Source organism: Eschrichtius robustus, chromosome 11, assembly GCF_028021215.1.
Source record: "Eschrichtius robustus isolate mEscRob2 chromosome 11, mEscRob2.pri, whole genome shotgun sequence".
NCBI classification, from domain to species: Eukaryota; Metazoa; Chordata; class Mammalia; order Artiodactyla; family Eschrichtiidae; genus Eschrichtius; species Eschrichtius robustus.
Window position 1 is genome coordinate 106,409,076 of NC_090834.1, and position 20,252 is coordinate 106,429,327.

Genomic DNA, 20,252 nt, shown 5'->3' on the forward strand with positions numbered 1-20,252 from the left:
ACCTGGGTACCAGCCACAGCTCTGCACCCCCCAGATGCTATGACCCTGAGCAATGATCTTCCTGTCCCTCCTCCCCTCAAGGCTGGTGTGAAGGCCTCCGGTCATGTCCAAATTTCAGGGGTCCCCTGAGGATTCTCTAGGCTGAACAGGGAAGAGCCAGGGATGCTTTTCCTGACTCTCCCTCTCTCCACCTCCTGTGCTACCCCCCAGGGCACTCCCAGATTCCTGGGGCTGACTCCCCTGCACATCCAGTCCCTTCCCATGGCCGCCTACCCTGTGAACAGTTAGTGCAGGTGGCCATGATGGCCTGCAGCTGTCTTGGAGGCTGGGCTGCCCAGCACAGAACCTTGGAGTGGAAGAACTGGGTTCAAATCCTGCCTCTGCCCTAGGCTTCGAGGCCCTGGGCAAGTCACTTACCTGCCCTGATCCTCTTCAGAGGGGCAGATTCTGCTGACTTCTGGTGGTTTGGGGCTGAGGTCAGGGCTCCAAGACCATATCCCAGCCCTTGCTCTCCTGTCTGAACCTGTCACCGCTGCTGCTCTTCATCCTTCCAGCCTCAGGCTGTGGCCTCCCCAGCCCCACCCCTCTTGGGATCCTGGCCCCCCTCCACCAGAGGGCAGCTAAGGCTGCTTTCAGCACCTCCTCAAAGCAGAGGCCCTAGGGAGGGTCCCTTGGCTGAGACCGCTCCTTTAATCAAGGGTAGAGGCCGGAAAGGCTGCCTTCCTTCCACCATTTACTGCTTGCCGAGAAACTCCATTACCATTACCAAGGCTGCAAGAAAGTGTCCGAGGAGGAAGAAGCCCTCTAATGGGGGTTGCCCTGGCCTAGGGAGACACAGGGGTGGAGGGAGAGGGGGAGGGGCTCAGGCCCAGGAAGCAGGCTCCCATCCTGTTTTCCAAGGAGCTGCTGCCTAGAGCTTCTACCCCTAAACTCTAGGCCCCGCTAGCCCCCTGCCCCAGAGCTGATCCATGCCCTTTCCTCCTTCCTCCCCCTTGTCCCCACAGCCTGCTCTCACTCCTTAGAGATCCAGCTGTCTACACCTAGGGGTCATCTCATACTCATTTGACTATTTCATCCTCTGACAACCTTCACCTTCTGGACAAGGTGACTGAGGCACAGAGAGACGAGGTTCTGCCGGTAGACTTGAACCCAAGTCAGCGGGAGCAGAGGCCAATCTCTACCCGGCATGGCTCTGCCCAATGAGACCCCGTAGTCCCTGAGTCTCTGAGGGCTATGGCTCTGTTGCTCTGGTGAGAGAGGACAAGGATCACAAGTCCTGTCCCCCTTTCTTTGTCTCTTCAAGGGCAAGGAGTAAAGGCAGGACATAAACTGGCCTTCAAGACAGAGGGCTGCAATCTTCCTATGAAGCTGTGTGACCTTGGGCAAGTCCTTTCCCCTCCTCTGCGCCTCAAGTAGAGATAATAATCACACCCCACAGGGCCTCAGCCAAAGGCTAGGAGATCTGTTAGGTTAGAGTTGGTACCCAACATGGTGGGGATTTTGAGGATGGCCAGTGCTAGGCAGGGCTCCCCTTGGGGGTCTGAGAGCCTGGGGCAAAGAGGCCTGTAGGGCTGGCTGCTCCTTGACTGACCCCTCCTCCCCCAGAAGCAGCTCCATCTCTTTCTGGGTTTCTAGGTGACTTGGCTGGCCCCTCTGGATGAGTTCTACTTTAAACCTGCTGCTGCTACTGTCTCTGTATTGGGGGGGCTCCCACAGGGGCCCCCAGGCAGGAGCCCCCCCAGCCAAGCCCTGCGGGAGGGGCTGCAGCCCCCACCCATCTCAGTGCCCATGCGCCTTCCCCGCTCCCGTCCCTGGCATGCAGCAGATTTCAGGGCACCTGCTGTGGGCCAGGAGTGGCAGAGCCCCGCCTCGACCCTCCTTGTTCGTGGACACCCAGGAGGCTTCTGACCCCTCTGGGCAAACGACCAGTTGTCCCCTTCTCAGTTTGCAGTCGAGAGCCCCGCAGGGACAGGCTCCAGGTTGAGCTGTGGGGGGTGTCTGCGGAACAAGAAGGGCGCTGTTCCAGGGCTCGCTCTGGAAAGCCAGGGTGCTTGGGTCCTCAAAGGAGGCGACAGGCGCCGGGCCTCCCCGGGCTAGGGACGGGGGAGGGGCGCCCGCCGGCGGAAGGCCCATTAGCTTGCTAATTGCTCTCGGGGGCGGGTACCGAGCTGCTGCAGAAGGGGGTGAGGGGAAGTGAGGGCAGAGAAGGGGGTGGGAGTGTCTTTTCCAGCGCTCAGCTAAGTGCTGCAGGAGTGGGGTGGGTGGCAGGTCTCTGCGCCCCCAGGCCCAAGTCCTGCTCTCCGGTAGTACCCCCCGCCCCTGCCCCTCAGAAACCTTAGCGGGCCGACCCCGGCCGGTCTTCGGCAGCGCCCTCTGCACGCAGTCCCTCCAGCTGCACCCCAACAGCCTCCCCGCCCCGAAGCGCCTTCCTCCAACCCGGGGCGGGTTCAGCTGAGCCACCCCCAGCGAAGTGCCCCAGTCCGGGCGTGCCTCTGCCCCATCCCTCCTCTGGCTGCAGTCGCCACCCCGGCCGCCAGGGGGAGCCGACGCGGGGCGGGCGGGCCCGACGCCGGGGGAGGGGGCGGTGCCGCTGCGGCCCCGCCCCCGCCCCGCCCCGGCCGGGCCCCGCCGATTCTCTGGTCTGTCCCGGACAGACTGGCGGGCGGGCGGTGACGCCGCCGGGCCGGAGCGGGCCGCGCGGGAGCGCGCGGAGGGAGCAGCGGCGCCGTCGGGTCCCCGTCGGGGCTCCGTGGGTCCCCGACCCGCCCCCGGCCCAGCTATGGCGGGCGCCAGGCCCGGCGTCCACGCGCTGCAGCTGGAGCCGCCCACCGTCGTGGAGACCCTGCGGCGCGGGAGTAAGTTCATCAAATGGGACGAGGTAAGTGCAGGGGCCCCCTGCTCCGCCCAGATCCGGGGACTCCCTCACCCCAGCTCCGCCAGACGCCGGGGACCCCCAGCCCAGACTGGCCTGGCCACCGCCCCCCCACCCCCCATCCCAGCCTGGCTGCGCTCCGGAAACTTGAGTCCCCAGTCGTCCTCGTAATGAAGACTCTGTCCCCCACCCCCCACTCCAGTCCCTCATCTGCGGAAAATTTGGCGTTCATTCCTTGGCCCAGAGATTTCGAACCCCAGTAAATTCCAGCCCCCCACTTTTCTCTGGCTCTTCTCACCTCTCCCGGCCGGTCTAATTCTGGTTCCCCCAACCCTGGCCTGGTCCCCAGACCCCTGCCCGGCACTGGACAGTCTGGCTCAAGAACCATAGCCCCCAGTCTGGTTCAGTGTACCCCCATTCTGAGTGGGTGCCTCTGGGACCCTACTCTTCCCAGTGCCCTAGTCTGAACATTGTTCTCCACTCATCACTTTTTCACCCTATTCTGGCTGGCACCCCTTTGCCCTGCTTCTGGATCCCAGCCCAGCTCGCTGCTCAGGTGGGAGCACCAAGTCACCCCCCTAGTGGAGACTGTGCCCCCCCCCAAGTTCCTCCACCCCGGGGGAACTTTGCTCTCCACTTCTTAGCATCGGGACTTTGAACCCCAATAGATCCTGACTCCCCCTCCCCCCCCCCTTTACCTGACCTGCCCCTGGAGCTTCCCAGAGGCCCCGCTCCCACCTGCGGCTCTGCGAGCTGTCCTGCACCTCACCCTCGTTTTCACACCGCCCCCTCCTCTGCCCCCTGGGCCCCTCCTTCCCCGGGGCTTTCCCCCCCCCGCCTGCCGGAGCTGCCTTGCTGCTCCTTCCCAGCCAGGCCGGAGGCCTGGAAGACTCGGCTCCTTTCCGGCTGGGTGGGGCGTGTAGGCGTGGGAGCTGGGGGGAGGGGCTGGGGGCGTGGCCTGAGGTAACAGGTGTGCCATAGAGGGGTGCCCCGGCGCCCCTGGGGCTAGGGGAGACCCCTCCCCCCAGGCCGGCTTGAAGGGAAAAGTTTCTCCTTTTCCTTCCAGTGTGATAAACCCAAATAAGGAAGTGGGAACAGGGAGAGGGCCCTGGGGGTGGGGTGGGGGTTGCTGACAGGGACTTGGGGCCTGAGAACCTGGGGCCTGGGCTGCCTTTGAAGACCAGACCCCTGAGGAGGGGGAGAGGGAGGCCCTGGAGGCAGTACCCACAGAACTCCGCCCTCATCACACTCCTGGGGGGCCCTGAGCCCAGGGCAGGGTTGGTAATCCCAGAGAGGGGCTGAGGATGGGTGTCAGCACAGTGAGGTGGGGAGGCCCAAGCATCCCAACAGTCCCCAAGCCTCCTATCCCCTCGGCCCCCAGATCAACCTCCTGTCCTTTGTAAGTAAAGGCTGAGATGGGCGGGGCTAGTGCAGTCCCCGTTCTCCAGAAGGTGAAAACTGAGTCTGGAGAATGGAGGCTAATCCCAGGCCCCACAGTGGGGTTGTGGCTGAGGTCAGGAGCTGGGAGTCTGGCAGGGGTCCTGGTTCCCTGCTTCCCAAACCTCTGGACTCTGGAGCCATACTGCCTGCATGCAAATCTTGGCTCCTCTTCTTGACGTTAGGCAAACTAGGTAGTCTCTCTGTGCCTCAGTCTCCTCACCTGTAAGATGGGAAGAACAAGAGTGCAAACCTCGTAGGTTGTTAGGAGGACTAAGTGAGCACCTAGATATTGAGCGCTTAGACCCGTACCTGGCAAGCCGTAGGGGCGGCGTCAGGGTGAGCTGTTGTTACGACCATAGGATCGTCCACCAGTGAGCAGCAGCTTGGGGTGGCACCAAGGTGAGGCAGCGTCTTCTCTTGGCCTGGGGCAGGAGAGTTCTACCTGGGGCCACGTGGTCACTTGGGCCCTGGCCGAGTCTAAGCCTCTGATGACACCACCCCCTCCCCCACTGCTGCTGGTCCTGAGTCACACAGGGTGGCCCTCCTCAGAAAATGGGGCCAGTGCACCCCTTTCTACCCTCCTGCCAGCCAGGGCTGTTGGAGCGAGAACAGAATTCACTGTTAGTCCTGAGGGCAGGGTGAGTCCCCTTCCGAGGGGACTTAGTCTGTGCTCTGTAGGATGGGGCGAGCCTCGAAGCTGTGAGGCTCCAGTGGGGCGCAGGATTGGGGGGGGTGATGGACTTTGAAGCAGACGTAAGGGGCGGCTGGTCTTCATGGGGACCCGAGGGACACAGAAGGACCATGGGGGTCAGGCTTCCAAACCCTCTTCTTTCATTCCATAAATATTCCCAAGGGGGCTGGGAGGGCTTCAGCCACCAGGGAGCTCTCAGACCTTATGAGGAAACTGAGCCCAGGCTTGGGGTCTGGGGAGGCCTCCCCAAGGAGGCAGGTCAGATTTCGGGGATAGAGAAGGAAGGGAGAATATCCTTGCAAAGGAGCAATGATGCAAAGACTGGAGGTGGGGAAAGGGTAGTTAGTGGTCCATGTGACAGAGTCTTAGGGCAAGAGAGCAGTGGGGCTGGGAGGGGACTAGGACCTCAGCTTTGTCCGGAGGACTCGAGGGAGCCACAGAGGACCTATGGGCTGGCTGAGGCTTCGTCTTCGCTCACTGAGAGAAAGACTGGGGCGGGGGGGAAAAAAAGGTATGGCCCCAGGGGGTCCAGGGACCAAACCTGGGTGGCGGCCCTCACCCCCTGACCCCTGCCGTCCATCTCGTCCCCAGGAGGCCTCCAGTCAGAACCTGGTAACTCTGCGCGTGGACCCCAGTGGCTTCTTCCTGTACTGGACAGGACCCAACATGGTGAGGGCGGGTGCTGGTGCAGCTTGCTCAGGTCTAGGGCTCCCACCCCAGACCCCCAAAACCACCCCCAGCCCCCGCCCATGGGGGTGGGGCCCCGCTGCTGCCTGACCTCTCCCACGGTTCCCTGGACAGGAAGTGCTAAGGGCGGGGGCTGAGGCTGGGGCTCCAGCAGGGGGTGGACACTCACTGGCCTGGGTGGGGAGCTTGGGGGCTCCCAGCTGTCACCCTGTAGCCTCTCAGACCTCCCCTGGCATCTGGTTTCCCCAGGAGGTGGACACGCTGGATATCAGTTCCATCAGGGACACGAGGACAGGCCGTTATGCCCGCCTACCCAAGGTGAGTGATGGGGGCTCAGGACTCAGGATGGGAGTGAGGCTGTGGGGGATGGGGACAACCCTCTTCACCCTTGGCTTTCACCTTCTCAGGACCCCAAGATTCGGGAGGTGTTGGGCTTTGGGGGCCCTGATGCCCGGTTGGAGGAGAAGTTGATAACAGTGGTGGCCGGGCCAGACCCGGTGAATACATCATTCTTGAACTTCATGGCCGTGCAGGATGACACAGCCAAGGTGGGCTAGGATTGATGGCTCAGCCTGGGGGAGCTACAGCCTCACTTGCTGAGTCAGCCATCACTTAGTAGGCACCTGTTGTGTACTAGGCTGATCTCTGCCCCTGTTTTTAATCATCCTCTGACAAAGTGGTATGTAAGCACTTAGTGCGTGCCAGACCTAGTTCTGGGCATGGGCTGTGGCTGGGCCAGCCCCTCTGTGCCCCCCTCACCCCCTCCCCCCGGATCCTGACCCCTCAGGTCTGGTCCGAGGAGCTGTTCAAGCTGGCTATGAACATCCTGGCTCAGAACGCCTCCCGGAACACCTTCTTGCGCAAAGCGTGAGCCCTGGGCCTGCCCCGGGGCGGCCGGGTTGGGGGGGGTGCATCGGGGACGGGGGACGGGGGGTTCAGGTAGCTGTTCCCAGGGCATGACCCTTCCACCTGTGTCCCCAGGTACACGAAGCTGAAACTTCAGGTGAACCAGGATGGACGGATCCCTGTCAAGAAGTGAGCACCCCTTTCCCTCAGCACCTTCTCTGCTTTTCTGACCTTGGTGACCTTTGCCCCCACTGACCCTAACCCCTCCCATCTGCTCAGCATCCTGAAGATGTTCTCAGCAGACAAGAAGCGGGTAGAAACTGCGCTGGAATCCTGTGGCCTCAATTTCAACCGGGTGAGGGGGCTGGGGCCAGGGTCCAGGGTTGGGGGGTGTCACGGTGGGCGCCTGCTCTTTGAGGGCTGGCTGTCCCTGGGTTCTCACCCTCCACTCCTGGCCCCTAGAGCGAGTCCATCCGGCCTGACGAGTTTTCCTTGGAAATCTTTGAGCGGTTCTTGAACAAGCTTTGTCTGCGGCCGGACATTGACAAGATCCTGCTGGAGATGTGAGCAGGGCTGGGCCTGCCTCCCAGCCCCCCATACACCGTGTCTGGCCTCTGCTGGCATTCCTTCCAGTTCAAGGGAGGGGAAGTGGAGCTGTCGGGGTCTCTGTGTGCTGGAGCTGTGCCTGTGCTCAGAGCTGCCTTGCCTGGGGCTCTGTCGTGGACAGTTCTATGCTTGTTCAGCCCCTTGGCCGGGGTTGCTGTCATCTGCACACACTGGGGCTGAGGACCCAGTGGCTCAGATGTGTTGTCGGTGAGGGCTGGAGCTGAGATCGGGTCCAGGACCTGGAAGCATGGTGTGGTGGGCCAAGCACTTGGTGGCTTCCAAAGCCCTTGCTGATACCAATGGCAGCACCAAATGGTTAGGAGAGCGGATGGGGAAACTGAGGCCCAGAGGGGCCAGCAACTTGCCCAAGTCCCAGTCAGAGGGTTCTAGAGCCAGGCACGGCCTTCTGACTCCTCACAGGGTGAGGGTTTGGAGCAGGGGCTGGTGAGGCTCCAGCCTGACTCCACTTCCCGCCCTCTCCAGAGGCGCCAAGGGCAAACCATACCTGACGCTGGAGCAGCTCATGGACTTCATCAACCAGAAGCAACGGGACCCGAGGCTCAATGAAGTGCTGTACCCGCCTCTGCGGCCCTCCCAGGCCCGGCTGCTTATCGAGAAGTATGAGCCCAACCAGCAATTCCTGGAGAGAGGTGATCCGGCGTGGGAGCTGGGGGCAAGGTGGGAGGGCCCCAGCTGCCCCTGCTGACCCCACCCCGCCCCCAGACCAGATGTCCATGGAGGGCTTCAGCCGCTACCTGGGAGGTGAGGAGAACGGCATCCTGCCCCTAGAGGCCCTGGATCTGAGCACAGACATGACCCAGCCGCTCAGTGCCTACTTCATCAACTCCTCACACAACACCTATCTCACGGGTGAGCAAGCCCATCCTAGCGTGACCTCTGCCCTCTGCCCTCTGGCCCTTAGACTGCTTCCCTCCTTTTGGGGTGGCCCCTGCTAGGGATACACGCCGGGAACAGACTGCCTGCCCTGGGGAGTGGGCTTCTGTGCTTGGGTTTCTCGGGGTGGTCCAGGAGGCTTCCCTGGGTGAAGGGCTGAGGCCTGCATCTGCCCCGGGAAGGAACAGCCTGTGCGTAGGCCTGGGAGCAGGAGACCCTTTGGTGCTCTTAAGCAGAAAGGAGGCTGAGAGGTGGGGTGGGGCAGGGTGGAGCAGGGTGGGGCGGGGACTGGGGCAGGTAGAGATGAGAGGGACCCCGGGGGCACAGAAGGAATGGGAAGAATTTGGGCTGATCCTAAGTGAGTGGGAAGGCTTCTTGCAAGGTGTTTAGCAGGGAGAGGTGACGTGACCTGGTATGTTTTTAGAAGGATGATGCCAGGTGCTTCGCAGAGATTGGATGGGAGGCGGGGAGGGGCCTGCTGTCCCCAGGAGGAGGTGATGGAGGCTGTTCCAGGGCAGCAGCGGTGGAGGGAGGAAGGGGAAGTGAGGGGCCATGGGGGTGTTGGGGCTGACTCCCCGGTTCAGGCTGGTGGGATGGGGGTGGTGGGTGTTTATCGGAGAGAGGGTGAGACCTGGAGGAGGAGCCAGCCTGTCAGCCGGTGCTGGTGGATGCCGACTCTACCCGGCTTTGGGACTTCGGGGAGAGATGGTGCTGGTTCCACAGCGAATTAAGGAGTGGTCAGAAGCTGGCCAGACAGAGCGTGCCAGGGCCAGGCCACCCCCGGGGCTCTGCGTCCCCAGCATGGCCCGGTTCAGCGCAGGCCTGGGGAAGAGGGCGAGGCTGGTGGGGTGGCCGTGGTGACGGAGCCTCGCCCCCAGCGGGGCAGCTGGCGGGAACCTCGTCGGTGGAGATGTACCGGCAGGCACTGCTGTGGGGCTGCCGCTGCGTGGAGCTGGACGTGTGGAAAGGGCGGCCGCCTGAGGAGGAGCCCTTCATCACCCACGGCTTCACCATGACCACGGAGGTGCCGCTGCGAGACGTGCTGGAGGCCATTGCGGAGACCGCCTTCAAGACCTCGCCCTACCCCGTCATCCTCTCCTTTGAGAACCACGTGGACTCGTGAGTGGGCCCCTGACCCTGGGACCCCGATCCTGGCCTGGGGACCCCTGGTGACCCAGAGACAACCACCTCACCATGGCACTGTTGGACTGCTCCTGTGACCTCTGACCCTGGGATCTTTCACTGACCCTGCCGGCCTCTGACCTACCCTGGGGACCTCAGCTTCACCCCAAGAACCTCTGACCTCTGACCTTGGCCCCACAGGGCAAAGCAGCAGGCCAAGATGGCTGAGTACTGCCGCTCCATCTTTGGGGACGCACTGCTCATCGACCCCCTGGACAAGTACCCGGTATGGGGCACAGAGCCGGGGCGGGGCATGGGGGTGAGGGCGCCCAGCAGACCCTGACCTGTCCGTGCCCACCAGCTGGCCCCGGGCGTCCCCCTGCCCAGCCCCCAGGACCTGATGGGCCGCATCCTGGTGAAGAACAAGAAGCGGCACCGGCCCAGCACTGGCGTTCCCGACAGCTCCGTGCGCAAGCGGCCGCTAGAGCAGAGCAACTCGGCCCTGAGCGAGAGCTCCGCCGCCACCGAGCCCTCCTCGCCCCAGCTCGGTACGGCCCTGGCCCGACCTTCGACCCCAGTCCTGACCCTAGCCTCCCACTTCGCCGAGCTCAGCCCTCCCTGGGGATGCTCTCTCTGCTCCCAACCTGACCTCCCTCCTCACCAAGCCGCTCGCCACCGCTCAGCGGAGTATGGGACCTCTGACCCCTGACCCCAGGTGCTCACCTCACTGAACTTCACCCCAGTTGGATTTGGCTCCATCCGCCTCCTAACCCCTCAATCTCAACCTCCACCTCGCACCTCACAGAGCCCTCCCCCTCAACCAGGTTATGACTCTGAATTCTGACCTCTGACCTCAATCACCTCTCACCTAAACCACCTCTCTCCTGAGACCCCTACTGAGTCTACCCACTCAGCTGGTTCTAATTTCAGCTCACCCTGGACCTCTCACTTAACTGAGGTCCCGCTTACATCCGACCCCTGAGTGCTCACCTCACTACGCGCCCTCACTGGCTGTGGCCCTCACTGACCCCTGACTTGGAACCCCACCTTGTCATCCTTTACCCCCACCGTCAAGGCTGTTGTACCCCAGTTCTCACCCTTCTGAGCCACGCTACCTACCTCCCTGCTGGATATAACTCTGCATCCTGATCTTTGACCTTTGATTCCTCTACACCATCGTTCGGTTTGATCCCATCCAGCTCCTGAGCTCCCCTCGTCCCCCAGCCACACTGCTCTGAGAGTACCCCTTGACTCCGTGAGTCGCCTCTACACACTGGGCACAACTCCTCCTGGCTCCTGTGTGTCTGTGTGTGCCCTGACCCCCGACCTCCTGTGGCCTTGTCCTCTGCAGGGTCCCCCAGCTCTGACAGCTGCCCAGGCCTGAGCAATGGGGAGGAGGCGGGCCTTGAGAAGCCCAGCCTGGAGCCTCAGAAGTCTCTGGGTGAGGAGAGTTTGCAGCGGGGCCCTGATGCTCTTGGATCTGCCTACCGTGAGGATGAGGAAGAGGATGAGGAAGAGGAGGAACAGACGGACCCCAAAAAGCCGACCACCGACGAGGTCAGGCCTACAGGCAGGAAGAGGGGGTGGTGGCACATCTTCACTTCCCAAGTGTTTGCTGAGCCCTGACTGTGCCAGGCACAGCACCGGGTGCTGGGTCCGCTCACGGTCAGATGTTATCCCTGCGCTCCCAGAGTTCAGAGGGGGGAGTGTGTGGAGTGGGGGAGGGGTCTTAGATAAACAGGCACGGAAGCGAGTGTGAAATTGTGTTCAGGACGTGGTCCGGGAGGAGTGAGTTAGGGTGCAGAACTGGGGGGAGGAGGGGGAGTCGGACCTCAGCAGGGACGTTGGGTGAGCAGACCTGAGGAAGAGGAAACACTGTGCAAAGGCCCTGTGGCAGGGCCAGAGAGTGCAGGGGGAGGGGGCAGTGCAAGACGAGGGAGCGCTGAGTTTTGAGGAGAGAAGGTGACAGAGAAGGTCAATCATGAGATTGGGTTTGAGAGGGGCCCAGAGTGGGGAAGGGTGGGGGCAGCCATGGTCGAGCTCAGGTAGCAGGGCTTGAGTTTGAGGCTCTTGTGAGCCACCCAAGAGGAGATGGCAGGTGGTGGTTGGAAATGAGACTGGGGATGGAAATTTGGGGCTCAGCTGCATGTGAATAATTGAACCCCTGGGGTTGGGTGAGGAGTTCCAGCTTCTAAGGATCATGGAGGTAGAAGGCAAACCAGGAAGGTGGGGCCCAGGGCACATTGGAGAGGCCCAGAGAGAAGGCTGCGGGGCAGATGGGACCCGGACCGACAGGCCGTGGCCAGGCTGGGGTCTTTGCTGAGAGAACTGGGCAGTGTGATTGCAGGGCTGGGAGGAGGGTCAGTGCCTCCTTTGTGGTGGGGGGGGCAGGTGAGGGAACTTCCAACTGATGGCTGGGGGCCATGGGACCGCTGACCCTGCATTTGGGGGCCACAGGGCACTGCCAGCAGTGAGGTCAATGCCACTGAGGAAATGTCGACACTTGTCAACTACATCGAGCCCGTCAAGTTCAAGTCCTTCGAGGCTGCTCGAAGTGAGTGGGGGGAGAGGTGGAGGAGTGGGAGGGGGTCTGGCCCTGCCAGGCCTGACCCCCTCCCACTCCCCACCCCCCAGAGAGGAACAAGTGCTTTGAGATGTCATCCTTTGTGGAGACCAAGGCCATGGAGCAACTGACCAAGAGCCCCATGGAGTTTGTGGAGTATCCTTCCGTGTTGCTAGGGCTGGCGGGGTGGGGCTAATCCCTCGGAGGCTGGCTCAGATTGTTCTGACCCCACCCGTAACACCTGCGCAGGATCCTGGTGCTCTAGCACCCCGCTCTGGGTTTTGAGCAGGCCTGGGAGACTGTGTAGGGCCTAGGCCGAGAAGCGGGGGACTGAAGGGGCAGCTTGAGCAAAGGCGGGGAGGTGGGTTCACAGGAGCTGAGGATGGGCCTGGAGCACCGGGCTCGAGGCAGAAGGCGGGGCCGCTACCCGCCGGGGCCAGTACCCAGCGTGGCCCCTGACTGCCAACCTCAGATACAACAAGCAGCAGCTCAGCCGCATCTACCCCAAGGGCACACGCGTGGACTCGTCCAACTACATGCCCCAGCTCTTCTGGAACGTGGGCTGCCAGCTCGTCGCGCTCAACTTCCAGACCCTGGGTGAGCACTGGGCTGCCTTGACCTTTGACCTCTGGCCCCCAGCCTCACTGACTTCTGCCCCATGACCCTGTTAGTCTTGACTGAAGGGGCCTCTGACTGTCTAATCCCAGATCCCCAAACCCAGCCGAGACCTTGGCTGACCCTAACTCCTGACCTTGGCTGATCCTAGACCCTTCCCCTTGTCCATTCTTTCCTGAGTCTGGATCCCTGATGCCATTTGATCTGACCTGAACGACTCCTGGTCCCCCCTCTGCACGGCACTGTTCTTCCTGACCCCTGACCCCATTTGACCTGCTGACCCTCGCCCTCCCCCTGTTGCCCCCAGACGTGGCCATGCAGCTCAACGTGGGCGTGTTCGAGTACAACGGGCGCAGTGGCTACCTACTCAAGCCCGAGTTCATGCGGCGGCCGGACAAGTCCTTTGACCCCTTCACCGAGGTCATCGTGGACGGCATCGTGGCCAATGCCGTGCGGGTCAAGGTGGGGCCAGGGAGGGCTCAGGCCAGGGTGTCCTGGGGATGGGACTCTCAGCAGCCTCCTCACCCTCCTGGCCCCCCAGGTGATCTCGGGGCAGTTCCTGTCCGACAGGAAGGTGGGCATCTACGTGGAGGTGGATATGTTCGGCCTCCCCGTCGACACGCGGCGCAAGTACCGCACTCGGACCTCTCAGGGGAACTCGTTCAACCCCGTGTGGGATGAGGAGCCCTTCGATTTCCCCAAGGTGAGCCCCACGCCTGCGCCCTCCTCGGCACAGGGAGCTGCAGCCCAGACCTGCCGGGCTCTCTTAGTGGGGGGACGGGAACCGGGAGCACCGGTGGCGGTTGGGGATGCGAAGGTGGGCGCGCCCCGGCACCTCAAGGCTGGGCCTGTCACCTTGAGGCCCCACCCCGGGTCCTGCAGGTCCCCGCATCAGGCTCACACTCCCTTCCCTCTGGGGTGAGAGGAGAGGACAGGAAGCTGAGCCAGCAGGAGGTCCCGCAGCGGGGAGTGGGTGCCGCCCACCCCGTCTCCCAGGCAGGAGGGACTTGCTCCAAGCTCACCTCAGCTTCTCCCTGCCCCCCAAATGGATGGGCCCTCTGCAGCCTGCTGGGGTGGGGCGTGGCCTCAGGCCCAGACGCATGGCTCACTCCAGTTTCTAAGCTGGCAGTGACCAGACCTGTCCCACCATAGCGATGCCTGGAGGGGTCCATCTGCCTGTTCTCTTGACTCAGGGCTCTGGTGGAAGCTGGTCATCCCTTTGGCGAGGTCACAGAGGTGTGGGTCCACCACTGGCTCAGTGGCGATGGTGACTGATGGTCAGTGGTTGGGTCAGATTGTCCAAGGGCCCACTCTGGGTGTCGGCCTTGGTGGCTGTGGTCAGCTGCAGCTCAGACCAGTCTGGGCCCTCAGGTGGTGCTGCCCACGCTGGCTTCGCTGCGCATCGCGGCCTTTGAGGAGGGTGGCAAGTTCGTGGGGCACCGGATCCTGCCTGTCTCTGCCATCCGCTCAGGTGAGGCCACTTGGGCTCTGGGCAGCGTGGGGGGCAGGGTGTGTGGGGACCTATCGGGGCGCAGCCACCTTGCCCTCCCGCCCTCCCAGGGTACCACTACATCTGCCTGCGGAACGAGGCCAACCAGCCGCTGTGCCTGCCGGCCCTGCTCATCTACACTGAGGCCTCTGACTACATCCCCGATGACCACCAGGGTGAGCTGGAGGGAGCTGGGGCGGGGCAGGCCAGGCAGGGTGGGGACAAGGACACCACCAGGGCCTGGGAGTGGCTGGGGCTGGTGGCCCCAACTGAGGGTGGTAAACAGAGCTGAGGGTGGGTTCTGTGCTCCCTCCGTCCCTCCGTGAGACCAGAGCCGGGGAAGGCTGGTCCGGAGGCTGGCTCCAGGGGTTCTGTCTCTGAGACCCTTGCCCTCTGCTCACACCCAGACTACGCAGAGGCCCTGATCAATCCCATCAAGCACGTCAGCCTGATGGACCAGAGGGCCAAGCAGCTGGCCGCCCTCATTGGGGAGAGTGAGGTGAGCCAGGGCAGGTCAGGGGCAGGCAGGAGGCAGCAGGGCTCAGGCTCATCTGGACCCTGGGGGCCCCTGGGGGTCGGGGTGTGGGTGGGGTAGGGTGGTGAGGGCTGACCTCTGGGCCCAGCCCTGGTGGAGAAGCACCCTGCAGCCTTCTCTGCTCTCCTCCACCTGCACCGTCCCATGCCACTTCCAGCTGGTGGTCTGGCTCTTCTCCCCAAGTGGGGCTGTTCCCTGCCTGCTGCAGACGCTAACTTCATGCAGTTACCCACACCGTCCCTCCAACCCTGGGCTCCGCCTCCAACGCTGGCCTTTCTGCCCTGGTACTGGGCAGCGTGGGGCTTCAGGGCTCTCTTGTTCAATAGGCTCAGCCGTCTCGTCTCCGGTTACTCTCCACATTTTAAGGAGGTGGAAACCACCCCTTTTGCATGAGAAAGGCCTTCAGGATAGTCCTGGGCTAGAAGAACTCTTCCTGCTGCCAGCGGGTTCGAAGCCAGGGTTCAGGGCTCAGCCATGGCCGCTTCACCAGGGCAGCTGGAAACCCTGAAAGCTTTTAAAACGCGGGTCCTGGGAGCCGGGCAGTGGCTTCTGCGGGGAGGGGTCAGGAGCAGAGGCTCGCCGCAGATCTAGACCCGGTCTCACGGGGCCCCGCGGCAGGCAGGGAAGAGAGACGGCTGCCTAGAGCTGTTAGTGGGAGAGGCTGGTGCCCACTCTGCGGTCACTTCCTTCATTGATTTAATCAGGAGCTAAGCAACGAGAAAGATGAGCAGCTGTGGGCAAGGGTGGAGGGGGACTTGGAGAGGGGAGGAAACGGGGCTGGGCCAAGGCTTTCCGGAGCAATCTGGAAGTTCCTAAGCATATGCAATGAGGCCTGGCATCCTAGAGACACGACCTCACGTTATCTTCTTCATGCCTCACGTGGAAAGAGAGGTTAGAAATGCTTGTTTTATACCTCTTGTTCTCATGGAGTTGTCCCAGCAGCCCCACATTACAGAGGAGGAGTCCAGGGCCAGGCAGGCTGAGGGAGGTTGTGAAGGACAGAAAGGTCTGGAGACAGGGAATTCCCTGGTGGTCCAGTGGTTAGGACTCCGCACGTTCACTGCTGTGGGCCTGGGTTCGATCCCTGGTCGGGGAACTAAGATCCCACATGCCGCGTGACGTGGCCAAAAAAAAAAAAAAAAGGGTCTGGAGAGAACAGCATTTCTGGAAAGAGCATAGAGCATTCTACTTTCTCCCCCACAGGCTCAGGCTGGCCCGGAGACAAGCCAGGAGACCCAGTCTCAGCAGCCAGGGTCCCAGCTGACCCCAAACCCCACACCCAGCCCACTGGACACCTCCCCCCGCCGGCCCCCAGGCCCCGTCACCTGCCCCACCAGCACCTCCCTCAGCAGCCCAGGTGAGGGGCGGCCTGGAGTGGGCGCAGGGGCATAGCTCTGCTGCTGGCTCCTCCAGCTTCTGACAGACTTGCTTCTGCTCTCCAGGTCAGCGCGATGACCTCATTGCCAGCATCCTCTCAGGTGGGGGGCAGGCCTGTTCTGGGGGCGGGTCTACTCCCGGAGGGGGCGGGTGCTCCTGCAGGGTTGGTCTGCCCCAGCCCAGCCTGGCCCGGCCCATCTTTGCTCTGCTGCCCACAGAGGTGGCCCCGGCTCCGCTGGATGAGCTCCGAGGCCACAAGGCCCTGGTGAAGCTCCAGAGCCGGCAAGAGCGAGACTTTCGAGAGCTGCACAAGAAGCATCAGCGGAAGGCGGTTGCCCTCACACGCCGGTTGCTCGACAGCCTGGCCCAGGCCCAGGCCGAGAGCAGGTGCCGGCACCAGCCAGGTGTCCTGTGAGTGTCCAGCCTGCCTGTGTGCAAGTGTGCTGCGTGCATGGATATGAATATGAGGATGTGTGTGCACATGGGGTTTTGCACTACGTGGGCGTGGAGGGACGGCCAAGCACTGGCCCTTGACCCCAGGGAGGAGGGTTTGGTGCAAGGAAGACAGAGGAGTCTGGGTCCCATCCTCTTTCCACCAGGGAGCGATACCTTTTTTGAAGTCCCTGTAAGAGCGTGTTTCCAGAGACTGTTGCCCAAACAGGCTCCCAACATTTGGGTGGAGCTAACGGGCCTCCTCATTGGCGTAACAGATCCCACCCCTCTGGGCTGGCATCTCCCATTGCCTGCTGGAGTATGCCCTGTCCCCCTGCCCTCCCAGCCCAAGTCCATGTGACGACCTGAGCATCACCCAGAGGGGTTCTCCCCACAGAGGCGGGGAGGACGAGAGGGAGGAGGAGGAAGAGGTGAAGAGGTATCAAGAGTTCCAAAAGAAACAGGTGCAGTGTCTGCTGGAGCTGAGGGAGGCCCAGGCGGACACAGAGTCCGAGCGGAGGCTGGAGCACCTGAGACAGGTGAGGGGGACGTGTGGCAGTGGGGGAGAGACTGCCTCCTGGACAGGCCTGTCACAGCCTGTGTCACCTGTTGGCCACCTGTGTCTGTAGGCTCAGCAGAAGCTCAGGGAGATTGTCACGGATGCTCACACCACTCAGTTCAAGAGACTGAAGGAGATGAACGAGAGGTGAAGGCAGGGGATCTCATGGGCAGACGCGGGATACTCCCTGGTGCCAGGAGGAGGGCAGAGACCCCAGTCCTGCCATTGAGCCTTTCTCTTCCCCCACTGGCTCCTCCAGGGAGAAGAAGGAACTGCAGAAGATCCTGGACAGGAAGCGCCACAACAGTATCTCAGAGGCAAAGACCAGGGAGAAACATAAGAAGGAGGCGTAAGGGCATCAGGGCCGGGAGCCATTTGGGCGCTGGGCAGGCCGGGCCGGGTGCCTGGGCACTGAGCCCATCCTGCCTTGCTCCTGTGCAGGGAACTGACAGAGATTAACCGTCGGCACATCACTGAGTCGGTCAACTCCATCCGTCGGGTGAGTGAAGCTCAGGTGCCACCCTAGCCCACCCCTGTTCCTTCAGTCATCGTAAACCTGTATCCTGGGGGCCAGCCTGGTGCTACGTTGCCCTAGGGGGATTTCTAGAGCCTTTTCCTTTGGGTCTGGAAGGTTTGCTATATAAGAGTCATCTCAGGACCCTGGCCACACAACTCCGGGAGCCTATGCCTGCCTGACTTCTGTGCCCAGGCAGAGCCCTGGGGTCTGGGCCCCTTCCTTAGAGACCCTTGGCTGAGCCCTTGCCGCGCCCCCCCCGCCCCCACACACACAGCTGGAGGAGGCCCAGAAGCAGCGGCAGGAACGCCTTGTGGCCACGCAGCAGCAGATTCTCCAACAGCTGACAGAAGAGGAGCCCAAGGTGAGGCCTTGGGTGAGGGGCAGGCAGGCAGCAGGTAGGCAGAGCGCCGGGTGGCCTGGCTTTGCCTGTGATACTCCTCTTCCTGCAGCTGCTGGCCCAGCTGGCCCAGGAGTGTCAGGAGCAGCGGGAGAGGCTGCCCCAGGAGATCCGCTGGAGCCTGCTGGGCGAGACGCCGGAGGGACTGGGGGACGGGCATCTGGTGGCCTGTGCCAGCAATGGTCACGCGCCTGGGAGCAGTGGGCACCTGTCTGGCGCTGATTCGGAGAGCCAAGAGGAGACTACGAAGCTCTGAACTGGCTGAGCAAGAGGTGGCCACCAGGCCAGGGTGGGCACTGGGAGGAGGGCAGGAGGCTAAGACACTAAATGCTTTTTTTTTAAAAAAACTTTTTATGTTTAGAAATTTTATTTTTTTAAACTGGGGCGAGCACCCCGCACTAACTCCCTTCCTTCACCCTCCTGGGGCCCAGTCCCTCCTTCCTGCCCTCAGTCCTAGGGAAGGTGCTGGGTGGGTCACTCTGGGCCAGAAGGGCCTCGCCCCCAGGACACCCACACCCTAGAGTGGGACTCATCTCCCTCACTTACCCAGGGAACAGTGGGTGGAGACTTCGAGCTCTGGGAAGTTGGGGTCACATTCTTTCTCTATCCTTTGGGGATTTTTTTACATGAATAAAAGTGGATTTCAGGGACCCTGTGTGCAGCGTGGTTTGGGGTGGGGCAGTGCTGGAGAGGACTCGGGCCCTAGATCTGGCTCTGCTACTTCTGGAGCCTCAGTTTTCTCATCTATAAAATGGGATTGTGGGCATTGTGGGATTGAGGTCAGGCCCCCAACAGAGGGTTGCTGGGTTTCAACCTTCAGACCTCCTTGCCCAGGAACTGCCTGCAGATCTTCCCAGTGACCTGACATCAGAGGCCCTCTGGCCTTCCCCAGGCTTTCCTGCCTCTATGCCCTCTGCCCTGGGCTACCACTCCTGCTCCCCTCTCCTCCTACCCCCCACCCCACCCCCACCCATTACTTTTCTCCCTCCCGGGCTCTTTTTGTCCTCCCTTCACAGAGGCTCAGGCCTCTGCTTCAGGAAGCCTCCCCTGCACCCTCTTCCTGTTGCCTGATATGACCCAAGCACCCAGCATCTTCCGCTGAGGCTGCTCTGGGCCACACAGGCAGTTGACTGTATTGGGGGATGGACCTGTTAGGGGTGGAGCTGGGCAGCTCAGAACCTGCCCAACATCAGGGGACCTGGTTGCTCTCAGTAATAGGTGGGAAGTGGATGAGCCTGGAAGTGACCCTTGGGTGAAGGGAGGCTGACAGTCACAGACACTCACAGGGGCTAGGAGACGCAGCATCCCCCTCATCCCTGTGAGGGAGACGTTATGCCTGTTTTGCAGATGAGGAAACTGAGGCCACAACTAAGTCAAGACGTCCTGACCTGGAGGCAGGGTGGGCCTGGACCCTCTATGGCAGACTGTCTTCGGCCAGCCTGGAGGACCTGCTCCATTGCCTCCCCCTCCTGCCCTGGGACAGCGTGGAGTGGCAGAGACCCTGCAGCGAGGGTGCGGCTGGGTTCTGCAGCAGGGTCAGGCTGGCACTTCTTCAAGGCCTCTCCCAGCTTCCTGGCGCTTCCCGGGCTGCCTCCCTCCTCCAGAGGAAGGCAGCCTCTTATCTGAGCTTATCTCCTGCCAATTGAGTGTTTTCTTTCTTTGTTTTTGCTGCAACCTCAGGCAAACAGATGGGGTGGGGAGGCCAGAGAAACAGGATTTCCAGAGCGGGGCCTTCCCAGGGCTGGGGACCTCTGCCTTGGGCCCTGCTCCCTTAGGGTCAGTATCATTGCCCGGGCCTTCCCTGCTTCTGTGGTCAGTTCTGGTCCTAGCCCCAAAACTGCCCCGTCCAGGCCCCTGAGCAGCTGACTCCCATTTTCCTGACTCCACATATAAACACTACACGTCAGTCCACAGGTCCTCAAAGACCAGGCTAAACTCCAAGCTCCTGGGCATGACATTCCGACCCTTGAGAAGCCTGGCCTCTGCAGCTCCCCCATCCTTCCGAGGGTTTACTCTTTCCTCCACTGGGAATGACAGCCCCCTCCCCCATCTCCTCAAGTCTCAGCTCTAGCTCACCTCCTCCCTGAAGCCGTCCCTGACTTTACCGTGCCGGAGGGAGCCGCCCTCACCCTGCTTCCAGGCCCCTGTTATAGCACTGGCTGACAGTAACTCCACTGTGAGAGGTTGGCTTTCCCCTTGCCAGGAAGCTTGGGATAGCAGGGGCTGTGGCGTAATTCATCTCTGTGTACCTAGTACAAAGTGCTGGCTGGTCTGTAGGGGGCGCCAATAAATCTTTCTGAAATTGAGCTCTGAGCTCTGCTCCCAGGTCCTGGTGAAGCTTCTCGGGTTCCCTAGCGATCACTCTACTCACAGCCCTGGGCCGAGCGTTCCACCCCCTCCCCCGCCCTACGCGTCCAGCCAGTTCCCTGAGGAGCGCTGGCCCCAGGCCGGCCACACAGTAGCTGCTCAAAAGGACTGACCCAAATAGGAACAAATGACCCTCCCTGGGGGACTGCGGCACGGTTTGCAGTGCGTGGAATTCCGGCGGCCAGCCGGGCTGCAGTTCCCAATTACCATATTAGAGATAAGGACCTGGGCGTCCCCGAAGTC

The 20,252-nt window shown here is 62.0% G+C and overlaps 1 protein-coding gene across 3 annotated transcripts; it reads left to right on the plus strand.

The window, feature by feature from the left end:
* Positions 1–2,679: 2,679 nt before the first annotated feature.
* PLCB3 (phospholipase C beta 3) lies at positions 2,680–19,918 on the plus strand. 3 transcript variants are annotated; one of them, XM_068554574.1, is made up of 32 exons: positions 2,693–2,878; positions 5,595–5,672; positions 5,940–6,008; positions 6,098–6,238; positions 6,478–6,557; positions 6,672–6,725; positions 6,816–6,891; positions 6,999–7,099; positions 7,626–7,792; positions 7,866–8,012; positions 8,915–9,155; positions 9,360–9,444; positions 9,520–9,706; positions 10,510–10,715; positions 11,616–11,712; positions 11,793–11,877; positions 12,194–12,318; positions 12,644–12,798; positions 12,878–13,039; positions 13,708–13,807; positions 13,897–14,001; positions 14,233–14,324; positions 15,564–15,717; positions 15,803–15,838; positions 15,956–16,148; positions 16,567–16,708; positions 16,799–16,875; positions 16,988–17,077; positions 17,170–17,227; positions 17,520–17,606; positions 17,695–17,914; positions 18,990–19,918. In XM_068554574.1, the coding sequence occupies exons 1-31, from the start codon at positions 2,780–2,782 to the stop codon at positions 17,896–17,898; spliced, it is 3,693 nt and encodes a 1,230-aa protein (XP_068410675.1). In that variant the 5' UTR covers positions 2,693–2,779; the 3' UTR covers positions 17,899–17,914; positions 18,990–19,918. The 3 variants fall into 3 exon arrangements, with proteins under 3 accessions (XP_068410676.1, XP_068410675.1, XP_068410677.1); XM_068554575.1 differs by lacking the exon at positions 18,990–19,918 and having other exon boundaries at positions 2,680–2,878; positions 17,695–18,306; XM_068554576.1 differs by lacking the exons at positions 2,693–2,878; positions 5,595–5,672; positions 5,940–6,008; ... (3 more) ...; positions 6,999–7,099; positions 18,990–19,918 and having other exon boundaries at positions 17,695–18,306.
* Positions 19,919–20,252: the final 334 nt, after the last annotated feature.

What these genes read in the sequence shown, in the direction of transcription:
- PLCB3 (XM_068554575.1), top strand. Translation starts at nt 2,780, where the DNA reads ATGGCGGGCGCCAGGCCCGGCGTCCACGCGCTGCAGCTGGAGCCGCCC. An exon ending in AGCCCTTCGATTTCCCCAAG is followed by an intron (nt 13,040 to 13,707) that starts GTGAGCCCCACG and finishes CTGGGCCCTCAG; the next exon opens with GTGGTGCTGCCCACGCTGGC. An exon ending in GGCTGGAGCACCTGAGACAG is followed by an intron (nt 16,709 to 16,798) that starts GTGAGGGGGACG and finishes CTGTGTCTGTAG; the next exon opens with GCTCAGCAGAAGCTCAGGGA.